General features: G+C 44.9%; 2 protein-coding genes across 12 annotated transcripts in view; one reads left to right on the top strand and one right to left on the bottom strand.

The window, feature by feature from the left end:
• DCUN1D3 (defective in cullin neddylation 1 domain containing 3) overlaps positions 1-3159 on the bottom strand; it is a 20128-nt gene extending 16969 nt beyond the window's left edge. For 4 of the 9 annotated variants that reach the window (XM_054842879.1, XM_054842878.1, XM_054842871.1 and 1 more), the window contains exons 1-2: positions 3044-3091; positions 2392-2498 (exon numbers count right to left, since the gene is read on the bottom strand). The gene's annotated coding sequence lies outside the window, so the exon portion shown is untranslated. Of the gene's footprint in view, positions 1-1949; positions 2043-2391; positions 2499-2686; positions 2976-3043 lie in introns of those variants that run through there. The other 5 variants (XM_054842880.1, XM_054842875.1, XM_054842877.1 and 2 more) reach the window with 5 other exon arrangements.
• Positions 3156-15212, top strand: LYRM1 (LYR motif containing 1). 3 transcript variants are annotated; one of them, XR_008579391.1, is made up of 6 exons: positions 3156-3296; positions 8228-8368; positions 10151-10309; positions 11330-11422; positions 13067-13240; positions 14165-15212. XR_008579391.1 is itself a non-coding variant. In XM_054842882.1 (6 exons), the coding sequence occupies exons 4-6, from the start codon at positions 10151-10153 to the stop codon at positions 13181-13183; spliced, it is 369 nt and encodes a 122-aa protein (XP_054698857.1). In that variant the 5' UTR covers positions 3167-3296; positions 3989-4117; positions 8228-8368; the 3' UTR covers positions 13184-15212. The 3 variants fall into 3 exon arrangements, 2 of the variants coding, with proteins under 2 accessions (XP_054698856.1, XP_054698857.1); XM_054842882.1 differs by adding an exon at positions 3989-4117 and having other exon boundaries at positions 3167-3296; positions 13067-15212; XM_054842881.1 differs by having other exon boundaries at positions 3159-3296; positions 13067-15212.

The following is a 15212-nucleotide window of genomic DNA, read 5'->3' as shown; positions in this document are numbered from 1 at the left end:
AGATAAGATGCAGACCCCTAGGGAGAAGCAGCCAGAGAGAAGGAGCCCAGTCAGGGAATTCTGACGAAGGCTGTTAAGGGGGTTCCATCTTATCTTCTTGTGACTACCCAGTCCCTCAAGTGTTTACAGATTGTTCTTTCAGTCTCCAAGAATTCTGACTACCAATCTTCAGCTCCTTCTTTATTGTTAAGAATGAAGATGGAAGAAAGGACTGCTTTCCTAACATCCCATGCCTTTATTTTTACAGTTTCTTCTTACCCAGAGCAGAGCTTTCCTGTTACAGTCACTACTACAGACCCACGCGCCTGAGGGAACAGTAGCACTCTTTCTGCACTTTGCAAGTTCTTACAACCTGCCAAAACCCCACCACATTGGATTTTACAGTGCTCCAAGGCTCTAAATTACTTTTATCAGCACTTCCCCAGCACCAGTAAAGAAACCCGAGTGCTAGAGCGTGGGAGTTCTGAGCAGGACTGGGGTACTCGCACTCCTGCCGACTTGCAGCTGTGCATCTCTCTATATCCAAACCACCTTTACGTCGTTCTCTGCCGTGAGGAAACGCAAGTTTAGAAGAGTCATGTCTATCCCCCATTCTCCCGCCCCCTTTCCATCTCCTCTATATTCCCCTGCCCCAATACACAGACACACAACATACCAGATTGTTTCCTGATCCTTAAGCTGAACCAGAGCAAGCAGCAGAACCAAGCCTCTTCCTCATCCCCACACCAATTTGTCAGAACAAGTCCCTTCCTCTTAGGAGCCTGCCAAAAGGTCTGGCAGCCCCTCCTGCTCAATATATATTTCTTTAATTAATTGCAGTGTCAGTCTTCCAAAAGAGCTGTTCTTCGTTTTCTCTCAAAGCCACCCCCCTTCAGTTCATCTGATCACCTTTTTTAAATACAGTCCACGCTAATTGGAAGAGAGATGTAATTATGAATTAATTTCCAAGATCAACGAGTTATAAGAACTACTGATGCAAATCAGTTAGAATTGCTATGAACACCACAATGTTCAACTCCAAAATAAAGCAAGAAACTGTGCAGAGAAGGCACCTAACCCAGCCTTAAAGATCCAGGAGCAGATGACAGATCGTATAGCAGGCTAGCAGTCTCAAGACAAAAGCAATTTCAAAAGCATCACACTGAGCGGCCAAGTAGTATCAAAGCTGTAAGTTCCCCCATTAATAGTTTTGTGAAATTGTTTAAGGATTATAACCATTCATGCCTGCATATAACTTGCTATTAGGAAACAATCAGAATTTTAGAACTCATTACAAGAGCTGATATTTGCAGTAACTTTGTAGAGCCAGTTGTACGTTGTGAATCTGAACCAATTCAACAGAGATCACAAGCTCTCCTTTTTCTGCTGATGTGCGGAAAAATCTTTGCTTTAGACTGCGTGCTGCCTTTCACGTAAAGGGCTACGAAGGTTTTCCCACAGACCACGAACACACACCTGTGCGGGGACGGTGTAAGATTTTAAAGACAAACTACAGAACTGACAGGCATGTGAAGTCCAATTTCTTTACTTCCACCTGCAGCTTTAACCAAGGGACTACGTTTCCTTTTCTGAGGATTATCCAGGGAAATAGGCATCAGCGTTCAGATGAGCTCCAGCAACGCCTGTACTCAGACATTCTCTCTTCCCATTGCCAGCCCAAATAAAACACTAGCGCTGTAGTTATACATTAACTGCTTAACAAAGAGGCTTTTAAACAGATAATAAGAATGTACTTAGAAGAGATGTCTTTTCATGGACTGTTTTCCCAAAAACAACAGACCATGCAGCAAAACTGCAACCGCCAGGGAGGCCTGTCTGTAATTTTCAGAAAGGTGTGGCAGTTCTGTCCTTTTTGGTTGTACAGATACACCCCCTTTTTTTCAGGGCACTTAACCTATTACCCCTTTAAATTATGTGGTAGACATTATCATTTAAAAAAAAAAAGTTACCAGCTGCAGATCAATGCTGTATTCCGATACTTGGCATCAGACTGTTCAGTTATCAATGTAGCATGTTGAAGGACAGCACATAAGCAGCGTTAACTATTTAAAAGATAATCAATGATTCTTTCCAGCAGCCGCAGCACTAATAGGAAAGGCACATTCTTTCAACCAATCTCCGCTTGAGACACCGATTATGCAAGTTACAATTTAAGTTGTCATGAGGGGCTCATTAGTACCACCGCAGCCCCGAAGAGCGAGTAACGCAGATTGCGGGTGTCACGGGGAGGGTACGAACACGCTCCGCAGAGGGAGCGAAAGCTCAAGCACGAAGAAAAGCGGACGTGCAAAGGTGGCACGCTGAGGCTACAAGGACTATCCAGGGAAGAGCTCGCCGTGCGTTTTCTCTCGGCCCTGTCCCCCCGGCAGCACCGTGCGCACCCCCCTTCACCTGACACGTGTGAAGGGGCAGCGCTGGAACAAAGCGGCTGATCTCCTCGGCCGGGGGACGCGGTGCTGCACGCAGGGAGGCGGTTTCTCAAGAAACGCGTTAGGATCCTGCAGATGGCACACACCGGAAAAAAAATAAAAAAATAAATAAAACACACACACACACCCCCCCCGCCGCCGTGAGCCACCACCATCGCTTGGGGCAGACGAGCCGGTGACGGGCAGGCTCGGCCCGGCGCACCCAGCGCTGTGTGCGGAGGACCGGCCTGCACGGGGCGAGACCCGCAAACACCAACCGGAGAAGCGCCGCGACGGGACGGGACGGCCCCGCGCCCCGCACCGGGGGAGGCTCCGGCTCCGGCTCCCAGCCGGGCACGCCGGTACCGGCGGCTGCCAGCGCCGGGGGGCCGGGCGGGGTACGGCTCCGGGGACCCCCGCCGTGAGGGGGCAGCGGCGGCGGCGGCGCGGGGCGCCAAACCGGCCCTGGCGGGGCTGAGGGGCAGAGCGGCGGCCCCCGCCACCGCCGAGGCTGCTGGCCGAGCCCCGCGACCCGCGCCGCCGGCCAGGCCGAGCCGAGCTGAGCCGAGCCCCGCACCGCTCCCGCCGCCCGCAGCCCGGCGCGGACGGGGAGAGACATGGTCCAATTCACTCACCTCCGCGGCTCCCTGCGAGACTGCCTCCGCCGCCCCGCATCACTTCCGGGGGTGAGCAGTCAGCTGGCGGCGCCGCGCGACGTGACGCAACGTAACGTAAGGCGACGTGCCCGACGCCGCACGCGCGGTGAGGGCAAGGGAGGGCAACAGGCCGCCGCCTTCCTCGCCCGCCGAAGCGGGGGGACGGGGCTTGGCGGGGCGGAACCGCCGCACGAAGGCGCGGAGCGGGGTCTCGGCGCGCTTCTCCCCGAAGGTAAGGCGAGGGAGCAGAGGGCGGAGAAGCCGGCACGGGGGGAAGCCGGAGGGGAGGGGAGCGGCGGGCGGTCCGGGGGGGCGGGTTGGCCAACCCCCTCCGCTTCATGCCGTGGTTCCGCCCGGCTGCGGGGGCAGTGCCGTCCCGGCCGCCAGGGGGCAGAAGGGCGCCCGCGCCTGCAGCGCCCCCCGGCGGCCGGGCGGCTCCGGGCCATGTCCTCCACAGGAGGAGCGCCGGGCCCGCGGCCACCCCGCTCTGCCCCGCTGCCCGCCCTGTGCCGCCTGCCCGTGGCCTTTGCCGGGGTACGCCTGACCCCCAGAGCGAATACGGCGGCCGCAGGACGGCTGCGGGGTGGCCCGGCTCCCAGGCGGTGTGGGGAAGGCCGGGTGCGTGATCTGTCAGCCCTGAGCCTCTCGTCGGGCCCGGCAGCTGCTGGAGCTCCTGTCAGGGGGTGTCCGTCGTCCCCTCACCGCCGCGCCCGGGGGCCCTGTCCCCTCAGGAACCGGCGGAAGGCTGCGGGGCAGAGAGCGGCGCTTCCCCGCCCTGCGTCCCTTGCCCCTCTGCTGTGGGTGAGGCAGGAGGCCCCAAAAACCGAACCGTATGCCTGCCGTGCAGGGGAGTCTAGTGCCAGGCAAAACTCCTGAATTTGGGATTCCTACACTTGATTGCCAAAAAACGAATCTTTTTTTCAGAGTATGTCCTGCTATAGTTCTCAGATTGTCAGTGAAGATCACATCTGTCAGTGTCCTGGGACCGAAGTGTTTGGAAACTGAAACGGAGGGCTCACGAAATGAGTTTTATTAAATGACCCACAGAACGAAGTAAGAAAGGGGGTAGGGAGGATTGTTTCTTTGCTGGCATTAATATTTATACCTGTTGGATGGCCTTACTTATGTAATATAGAGGCATACAGCAATATAAGGATACCCGAGACTTCATTTTCTCTGCTGAATTTGTTGCACCGCATTAAAACCTCTTTCTCTGCTTGTGACTAATAGAGAACTAAACACACAGGAGGAGGAAATGGTTGTAGGTATGTGGAAGCGTGAGCGGCAGGGTTGTACAAGACTAGAGACAAGTTCATATTGCTTTAGAGTTTACCTGGACACTGTGTGCTTTTCAGGAGAAAGCTAAGAAATATGTGGAGCCATTTATTTGTTTCTCCTCCCCCTCTCCACAGTCTAAGTCAGCATTTCTGTTCTTCCCGAGGCTGCTACAGCACAGGAGGCACTCCCGGAGCAAGAGTCTGTATGTCCTACTAAGGCCAGATAATGCCTTGACCACCTTGGAAAAAAGAAAATGAACACTCTGTGATCAAAACGGACTAGTTAAGGGTTTCCACTTTCATTTATTCAAATGAATGGAATCCTAATTTTCTGCAATTTCACTTATTTGAAATTACATAGGAAAACCAGTGATAAAATCCAAGCTTTTACAATTTAATTATATTCACTTTGCACACAGTTTCCTTTTTTTGATCAAAAGACTGCTCCATATGTAAGAGAAAGCTTAAAAGATATCCAAGTTCAGTCAGAAATCCGAGGCACGAATAGAATGGCAGAGTTCTCACCCCTGCTGATCAACAGTGTAAGTACAAAGACGTGGAGAGGCGGGTTCAGAGGTGCTGATCAGGGTTTCAGATCAGGGTTTCAGATCACTTCGGTTTGCCAGCAGAAAGATACTGTATGACAAAATCTAAAACCATGTGAAAGTCATCTCGCTTTCAGATATTGTTACTGAATAACTCAGTTTGGTAACTTGGTTCTTTTTCACCTAATCTGCATAGATTTATGATCGCAGCTTGTAGATGGAAACAGTGAGAAATACTTGGAGTCAAATTAATCCTTGATGGAAATGTCTTGAAACGTACAGGCTTGCGTCATTGGTAGAAATGAGGATGTAACACTATCATGGAAGAATATGATCTTTCATTTTAGTTTGTTTTTCACCATGAGGAAATGGAATATTTTAGCTGTGATTGAAGTTTTGCTGTGATTTGGTTTTGGCTGAATCTTAAAAGGTACGAGTGTTCAATCCAGAATGAAAACTGAATGACTTCACTTTGCTAGGTACAAACTGCAGCCACGTGTGGTCAATGCTTGCAGTGTACTAGCTGTCACAGGCCACTAAGTCACTGATTTGAGTAAAAAAAGATAAAATGACTTTTGTAGAAACTGGATTTTGAAATTTAGTATCACTGGAAGGCGTGTGACCTGCTCAGCCACCACAGGAATCTGTGACCCCTTCTCTTCTCGCTGTGCCACAGGAACTCATTGTTTCAGTTGTTGTCCCTCAAGGAAATGATCAGCCAAATTCATTGCTGCCTTAAGAACCGCAGACTCATTCTGGCAGCCTTGCACGAAAGATTAATATGGATTACTGACCTCTAGTTGCCATGGATAGCTGTGAAAGGAATGATTGATTATCTGTTGCATTAGCAGCAGAAGAGAGACTGCAGGTCACTCTTTAGCTAAGTGGTACAATTTAGCTCTTTAAAAAAAAAAAAAAAAGCCAGATATGCGCAGTTTTTTGCATCTCTTTAAATAAGCGTTAGCCAAAGAGTGCATTTGCAAATATGAGATACAGATTGTCATACCGGCTGAATCTGAGAATGTTCCATACTATAATGTTGATACGCTATGCTACTGAACTCTGTCATTTATTTCTGTAACAGAAATGTGATCGTAGCTCGGTTCAGAAGGTAATCAGCCCAGCAGTTTGTCATCGTGTCTTTATGACTCCTTGCCAGTAGCAAACCAGCTGTCAAACAGAAGTTGTGTTGCTCCTAAATAACACATTTTACATCTGAGAAGTTCAAAGCTGCTTTTTCAAATTATTTCACGCAGAGTTCTGTTCCCCACCATCTCCTCCCCTGAGCAAATACGGTTTCAGCATCAGCACTAAGTGTGTGTTACTAATGCGTGCCCTAGTTAGCTGGGATGTAAAAGAAGAGATCTATTGTTTTAAAACATTCTTTTTTTCCCCGTGGGCTATTACTTTCACCCTTTGTTTCCTAAAATCCTCTACATACTCGCTACTGACAGATTTTATGTTTAAAGTGAGTAGCTTATATTTGACTTGAAAAGAAAGGATGAAATCAAATAGACTTCTGACTTCAGTGAAGGAGCTGTGCAGCTGGGAGGAGAGTGCTGGACACGCGTTCTGAGCCAGGCATCCCTCGCTGGGAAGCAGCTGTAATTTAGCTGCTTGTGTCTGTCATCAGTCTCCGTGCAGCTTGCGCTCTGTCCTAAACTTGCTTTGACAGTGCGCTACTGGGGTCGCTTTACAGTGCAGTTACCAGATTCCTTACTTTTCTATAAACTTTTAAATTAAATTCTAAACAAACCTGCAAATAATAAATAAACTGGTGTTTCACTGATTATTCAGATTATTGAACTTTTGGGTCAACCATCTAAAAATGTGTTATTTGTTTCCTGAAAGAAAAACTTGTTATTACCTTTTATAGTCTAAAGAATTATTTGTTTTAATTAACAATGAAAAAAGTTTGCGTCTTCATCACGCAGTAACTCATTAACCGCTCAAGCCTCCTTTGCAGGTTTGGATACAATGGGATATTTCATGCGCTCAATCTGCACGTTGATTACAGGGGTTTGTGTGTAGATCAAAAGAACGATACAACCCCGCGTTGTCAGAACTCTGCCACAGCATCCAGCAAATGCTTATTTGGAAGCCAACGCCTGGCTTACCTCCAAAGGCTTAATGCTAACAATCGGCTCAAAACCAGCCTGCAACCTTCCGCCTGTCCCATTGATACCTGCGTGCGTACAGACCTACCTTTGACCTCTCCTGGTTTGTTCTGTTGCAGCAAACACCTGAAATTTGCTCAGCTAATACAATAGCCCTGTACTTTTGGACAAAAATGCCTGTGGTTAACCTCTGTGGGCTGTGTTCTGCAATGAAATGAAGGGTGGTAGAAGTTAAACAATGGGTGTGACTACCACAAGATGAGTGTTAGTGGGAAAGTGGTGTAACATCTACTTAGCATTCCAGAGATGTGAAATATAATTATGATTTAAATGCCAAAGATGTAAGTTGCAAGATGAGTAACTACAAGGACATGAAAGCCTCCCTTATCTTCCTTTCTGTCCCACTCAGAATCATTTTGCACACCCACAAAACTAATACAAGTAGTGTCACTTGATGAAATTACACCTGATACATGACTTGTACCGTCACTTACATTTCTGTCGGTGTGGGGGCTCTGTTTATACCAAAGAAGAAGAATTCAGATCTCATTTACAACATTTTAAGTTGGAAGTAATTTTGCTCTCGGTGGAATTACTCCCTGTTTACGCTCCCACTCAGATGAGAGTCTGACCCAGGCTTTGAATTTTGTCCTATTTGCTCTCATCTTTTCTGTGATAGATGGGGGGGTCCTCTGTCTGTGAAGGGTTCCTCATACCTTCATTCACCTGTCTTTGCAGAAATTGTTTATGAACAGGTCTGTAATGTCAGAAATTGTTGGCTAAATGAGCCACGGGAGCAGCTGGTTGCTGAGTATATATACGAAAAGCTGCTTAATGTCTTTTACATCATCTAGCGTATGTGGGAAGGAGAGCAATAATGCCAAAGTGCAGCCCATGCCTAGATGAGGGGCTGCACACTTCTGTATCGGCTCCAACATCAAGAAATTAAAGAAAGAAAAAGTAAGTTCTAGGTGGGGGAGCAGAAGCAACTAGTGGGAAAAATAAATATGTTGGTTCTAAACTTTTAAACAAAATCTTTACAAACAGATTCTTGGTATGCTTAAAATCCAAAAGCAACAGGTGTGATTACAGCTCTGAGCGAAGGGCATGCACTGTCCCAGGTTGTGGCCTTGGAAGTTGTCCCATGCATAGATCACGACTTAAACCTGTATTTTAAACATATTTTGTTTTCCCCTAACATTATTCCTCTTATTTATTTTACAGACTACATGAAAACCTAAGCTGAAAGTTCCTAGTGCAGTACTACCTTTTATTAGCTGTCAGCAGGGAACAAAGAGTTTTACGGGCTCTACCAGAGGTGACACCTTCAAACAAAAGCAGAGGGTGAGGCCAGGAGGGCTCCAGGTGAGAACATGATTTGGGACTCAGCTTCTGCTGGGTCAGCCCTTGTAATTGAACTGTTTACTTTCTGTACAAAATACATACTCCACAGAGGGAAGCAATGATTTTTTCAGATACACGTACATGCGTAGCTTCGTGTATGACTAATTTTATTCCCTGAAATGGAGCTGTAGAGTGGATAAAGTGAAGCGTTTATTCCAAAGTGTTTGATGAGCTGAGGCTACCTAGCTATTTTATTGTGGATATTTGTTTCCTAGAAATACCATAAACATTTACTAGAAATACTTTCTGCTGGGTGGGAAGAATCATTTTTATATCTGGGGGAAGGGGGGGATGTATGATTCGTTAAACATTTTAAAATACAAATAGCAAAATAAAAATGTTGTCTTTTAGGAATCAGAAAAAACAGTTTTATGTCTGTACTTCTTGAGATCCCTAACAAAAAGTCTTCAGATCATAGCCGCAGGAGGACGGTACTGCAATATTAGCAGAGGTCAGCTGCAGCGGTGGCGGCAGCCACTGGAGAACTGTATGGCCTGGGGGGCTTTGGGTCAAACCCTCATCTGCTCTCCAGGGTAACAGGGATTGTCACATTCTGCTGTGAGGCGAGTGGCAGCCGCGCTGCCAGCCCCCCGCAGCAGTTGGGGTGCTGTAGGAAGCAGCTCTGCCTCTATCACGAGGGACAGTGCTCCCTCCGGTTCAGGCTGTCTGCATTCCCCTGCTCCCCATTGTTCTCTAGAGGAGCTGTTCCCAGCACACAGGTCTGACGTCAGGGTAGAGTCAGCCACAGTAACTAGAGCTCCAGGATGGCAAATGGATCCTGAGAGCCAGGTGATGTCCTGGCCCCGACACTTGTTCCTCACAGTAAGGTACCTTCGACGGTTGTGGCGTCCCTAAAGCAGAAGTCATTGTTTCTGCGAATCTAATCCGTGCCAGAAGTGGTGTTATTCCAGCAGTGGATTTGTCTCAGGGATATTTGTGCTCTGGCATGAAACAGTGGCACCGCTTATGTGATAAAATACTCATTTACATAGAATAAGAATAGGATTTCATTCTTGATTTCTGACAGACTCTTATCGCACCTGGAGGCTAATTCAGTGGGCTCAGCAGGTACGCAGCTCTCTGAAAATCAAGACATTCAGGACTTTCGTAAATCCACAGTTAGTCTGCCTCTCCTGCAGTGCTTAGATAAAACAGCTTTCACCACCTTTTCATCACATCAAACTCCAGCTGAATCATTACTACGCACTGTCATGGTCTCAGAAATAAGCTGCTCAGCCACTGAAACCTATTCTGGTCTTCAGTAATATCGTGGTGGGTGTATCATGGATTTTATTCACAGATTTCCAGATGCTTTGCAGAGATAGGGTCAGCCCTGGTATGACAATTGCTCAGGAAGGGGGATGCTCCGTTTCGGTAACTTGCCCCATGTCTGTGGCAAAACAGCAGTGAAACACAACCCGGATGTTCTTGTACCAGGCTTGTGATCCAGCAAAGCACTAAAGCAAGTGCTTAACTTTGAGCAAGAGCTCAAGCTGTTTGAATGGAGACAGATCTAAGCATTGGCTTCAATACTTTGCTGGACTGGGTCTTCAGCTTTCAACAGCTAATTATTGTTCACAGCTATTTCAGGTTTTTTTCACAGAGCTCAGCATATCTTTAGATTGTGGAAATACTCTTAAACTAACTCAATTGTGTGAAAAAGTATACTGCCTGCAAGTGTACTTGCCTTTCAGCATCTCAAACGTTCATGCATATGTTTGGGGGTTTGTGTTGTTTTCTTAGATGACAGCAGTTACTCGACAAGAAGTTCTTGGCCTTTACCGCAAGATATTCCGAATAGCCAAAAAATGGCAATCGGCATCAGGACAGATAGAAGAAACTATTAAAGAGAAAGAGTACATTAAAAATGAAGCCAAAACATTATTCCGAAAAAACAAAAACGTGAGTGTCCTTACAGTTTTGAATTTCTGAATTATTCTCCTCTTGCTCTTTGCACCCAGTGATAGGATGCTAAGATATGAATATAAGGGTTGATTTCCCAAAACTTCATTCACCTTAAATGCTGGTATATTCAGGTTATAGTTTTAATTTCACACCTAAAATAGTAATAAGAGAACTCAAACCATTTCAGCTCTTCGTTAACTACTATAGAAGTCTAAAAGGTCTAGAGCTTTCACTAAAAAAAAAAAAAGAAGAAAAAATTAAATTCCAAAGATACTGCTTATGTAATTGAAGGAGCTTTTGATCTTTTAGAAAGCTAGCTAAGTGTATCATTACCCATGCACTGGCAAACAGGGCTCAGTAGCTTCGTATACTTCTTTTTCTCTTTTCAAAGCAACAATTATTGGCACTTCTTTTAGAAGAAGCACTTTCATTTTTTTCTTAAGGAAGAAATTTCAAACCCCTTTTGAAAGGGGCGATACAGATGCCATGGTAATCAAAGGTCCTTCTTGTAATTCAAGATCACAGTACTTATTTATATCCCATTTTGGTCTGGTACTAAATTGAGGTAATGCAAAATCAAAAAATGAATTTAAGTCACAATTTACACCACATTTCTGACTTCAAAGGGAGTTTCTGGATAGGATGATAACAAAATGTAGACCAAGGAGCCTCTTCCCTTTCTCCTCTAGCTACGAATGGGCGAGTGTGGGTTTTTCATGGATGTATTAGTAGTATTGTCTTTTTACAGAGAAAATGCCATGTTTGGGTAAAAACCTCCTTCTATAGCCTCAGTTGTGGCAGCCTCTGGGCCTTAATATCCAGTGCCATCGAGCCCAGAACTGTTGAGTCAAGGCAAATACTAATGTTACCTTTTATGGATATGAAAAATACAATCATCATATCCTTGGGATTGCCAAAAAAAGCTAAAGAAAGTCATGTGGCTGTGCATCATTTATGCTTGAGCTTCCAATCGCTAGTTGCTGTACTTGTACAAAACATTTGTTTGTATGGTCTTAGGTAACGGATCCAAAGTTGATTAAGCAGTGCATAGAAGAGTGTGAGGCAAGAATAGAAATTGGACTTCACTATAACATCCCCTACCCAAGACCTGTGAGTACAAATCTAGTCACAAACTCTTCAGCTATACCCACTTGGCCCTCACTGGATGATAAAACCATAAATTCACATCACTGTCACCACACTGCATTTTTAGATAAGCTGGTATTTAAATTTTATGCTAAATCTGAGCCAAATGTATATCGAAATGTTCTCCATCTACCTTATTTCACTGTAAGTTGACTAATTTCTTCTCAAAATAAGGAGTCAGAGCCTAAATGGAGTTTGGGCTCCCAAGGCCTGTGAATATTTAGGCAGTCTTGACTGACCAATAAATCATATTATGTACAAAAAGACGATAATGGAATCAAATCTGTTAATCTTTCCACATAATAAGGAGAGAATAAAAATACTTAATTACATCTGCCATAGGTACAATAATTCTCATAGCCTATGTTACTGGTAACTGGTCTCCCAGACATAAATCAGGTCTTACATAGCACCTACCTATGTTGCTGCTTCTTTTCCCCTGTTCCTAGAGAAAAACATGTCCAAGATTACCGAAATGCTGGAAGTTGCAGCAATGGCTTCTGTTGCACCATTTGATATAGTTCCCTCATTGCTCAGTCACTTCTGTCTGTAGTACTTAATGCTGAGAGACTTCCTCTCCACTCTTGTTGATTAGTTTACATTTTCACATCTATAGTTTCCTTATTGAGGCGGTCACGGTCAAAATTAAGTTGTATCTTCATCAGATGCTTGCCTAGAATATGGTCACTGTTAGCATCTGTTTCACATACAGCTTTTTCTTTTTCTCCAGTATGCAGAATAACAATGCATATCTGGCAAACAATGCTCCTAGAATTGGGCTTAAAGTGAATGCTCTGCAGTGGCTTCAAAATCCCAGAGGGTCAGTCCTGGATCAGCTCTCTCAAACTCAATAATTGTTGTTTTTCAGATTCTAGAAATCTCTATTGCTGCTTTAGTAGGTGCTTTTACTACTATTCACACCTAAACAGCTATCTTGGAGGATGACAGCCTCAGCAACAATAATATCTGACTGCTAACACCTACATTTTTCAGTCACTTAGGGGGGATATAGCTGCGTGACTCCCACTAACAGTCTTAGGAAATATAAAGACTTTGTCAATCAAAGGAAGAGCCTGTCACCTATTGCTCCTTCTGCTTGCGGAGTCACTGACATTGATTGTGCATTTTAATATGGTATATATAATCATGAAAATAAGGCGGCAGTCTTTCAGTACATACAGTTTGGGGTTATTTTGTGACTTGGAAGGTAGGTAGCAATAAAGCACACAGTGCTTCAAGACATCTACTCAGGAAATTTTAGGGTTTTCTAGGTCTTACTGTTCTGGAACATTGTCAGCAGTCCTATTTCAACAAGTATTTTTTCATTACAGTCTGATATCAAGCTACAAAGCAAGGTTACAAAAGCCTAAAATATATAGGAATTTAATAAACACAACATTTATGGCCTGAAAGTTACACCACTAATCACTCCTCAGAGCGCGCTCCTCCTACAAATCTAATAACCTGGTTTGAGACAGTACAGTTGCCCTCTCCAAAGTGTGAAAAAAATTACTTAAAAGTCAGTGAAACCTACTCTGTCTGCATGCCTTCTTTTTCTTGTGGCTTCTCAATGTGCACTTAACTAACTGGTGGGCTTTTCTTTTCCAGATTCATCTGCCTCCTATGGGCCTTGCCCATAAACAAGGCCGTATGTTGCGACACCAGGAAAAGTTAAGGAAGATTTCTAAGCCCATATACCTGAAATCCCATGATGAAGTTTCATAACCCATCATTTAAGCTTGATGTGTAATCACATCACTTAAGCTGTGGACTGTAATCCAGGTGATTTGTGTGCACAACTGTGAACGAAGCTGTTTTGGTCGCTTGCTCGCGCATTTCCTGAGGCCAAAAAGCTAATTGATCCATTGCGTATGATGGATAAATTTGCTCTGGTATTTATTACATTTCAACCACTGACTCCACAATAAAAGTAACACTTTTCAAGGAGCGAGGTGCAATACGAAGATTACTTTGCCATCAGGACAAATTACAGCAGGTTTTTAAACTCTGTTAATCTCTAGCAGGGTTCTCTGGTGGTTTGAGGATTATATATGCTCAATTGTGATTCAAGGCTCAGTGAAAATGAAGGAAGTCCAGGGAAATCAAGCAGACCCAGTGCCTCCAGAGCTTCCAAATGCAAGTGGGAGCATGGTGACTGCATCGTGCAGCTGCGCTCCTCCCTCTCCAGTTGCTGCTCTGCCTGTTGTCCCTGAGAAACGTTCCAGTTTCATAGTATCCTTACAGTGGAGTACTGTTTCTAAGCAGACAGTAGCAAAGAGACAGCAGAAATGCCACCACTCCTCCTCTTTCCTTTTTGCAAACTGCAGAGAGTGGCCTAGAGCCTCTCTGTCAGCTTTTTCCCCTTCCTTTGGAGAGGGTGTGAATGTAAAATGCAAAGTTTGGAATGCAATTGCACAACTTGGTGTAAAGCATTCCAGTGCTGGGTTCCTCAGGTTCCCATGTATGGACTGACTGAAAACTCTCCCTTCAGGGTATCACCGAAGCTTAAGATGCTTTGGGTGTCTTCCCTGTGCGTTTTTACATGGTTAGCTTTTCAACCATGCCATCAGCACTTGGCTTTCCCAACAATTGGTTTAGCGTAGATTTTAACTCTTACATTATGGGCAGAACCCCAACTTTAGTAAAAGACAGTGTCTACAACTATCTCTTCAGTCTCTTAAGTTGGAGGGGTTATTTGTTTCACAGGTGCCTCACGAATGGAAGTGAAATTAAATTAATTTCCCCCTCGCTGGCCCCCAATGGTTTTGCCTCCTTTGGAGTGCGCTGGTGTTACCTGGCTGCTCACCAGTTCTCTTCAGGAAAGTCGGCGGAGCCTTCTGTCCTGGAAGTACCAGTGAGACCGAGCTGTGGACAAGAGCCACGCGGTACTGGGAGACTACATAAGCACAGCCCACAGCTGCTTCAAGGACAGAAAGTGTAAGCAGCGACCTACTCCAACTACCAACTTAATGGTGGCAAAAAAGCAAATTTGAAAAATGCAGTGTATATTATTTCCTATTAAAGTGGGCAAAACCAATGAAATCTCATTTTCTGAGCTGTCCAACTCATCCTAAACTCTTTAAGTGGTAATAGACATTGATAAAGAAATATTGTCTACCTGAAAAATAAGTTAAAGCTTAGTATGTGCAGAACAGAATGACAGTTCCTCCCCCAAGAATGTACTTGTAAGAGTGAAAAAAAAAAAAAATAAAAGCGGATGAGAAAAGCCAAGGAAACAATGAGAAGAGCGAGTCAGCATGACAGGTACTGGCTAGCCCAATTTCTCGCTACCCTTTATGGCTCAGGTCCACAAAGGTATCTGTTCCCATATAATTATTTCCTGGGAATGCCTCATGTGGGAAGTAACATGTAAAATGCCATTGTTCCACCTGTCAGCAGGAGCTTTGCGAATTTACTGCTGCCAGGAAGACACAAACAAAAACTCCTTTAGCCTAGGAAAAGGGGGATGGAATAAAGACAGTAAAAAATAACATGATTATACACACTGCTTAATTCTTCATTGAAAGAAGTGCAAATAGTCTTTCCCTATCCTCACTTCTCATACACCAGCGCAGAGATGTGTCAACTGAGCCAAACCAAAATGTACAGAGACAGGGTTTCAAATGGAAGCTTAGGCTCATTCTTTGTTGTTAAACTATCATTTGAATCTTTTTAATTGTTAAAATTCATGTCGCTAATGAAGGTACTGATGCTGTGACTCACCAGGTGAATAAACAGCTATGTAAATGAGCAG

Source organism: Grus americana, chromosome 15 (genome assembly GCF_028858705.1).
Source record: "Grus americana isolate bGruAme1 chromosome 15, bGruAme1.mat, whole genome shotgun sequence".
Classification (NCBI taxonomy): domain Eukaryota; kingdom Metazoa; phylum Chordata; class Aves; order Gruiformes; family Gruidae; genus Grus; species Grus americana.
Note: the sequence above shows the minus strand (reverse complement) of the source record. Positions and strands in the feature narration are given on the sequence as shown.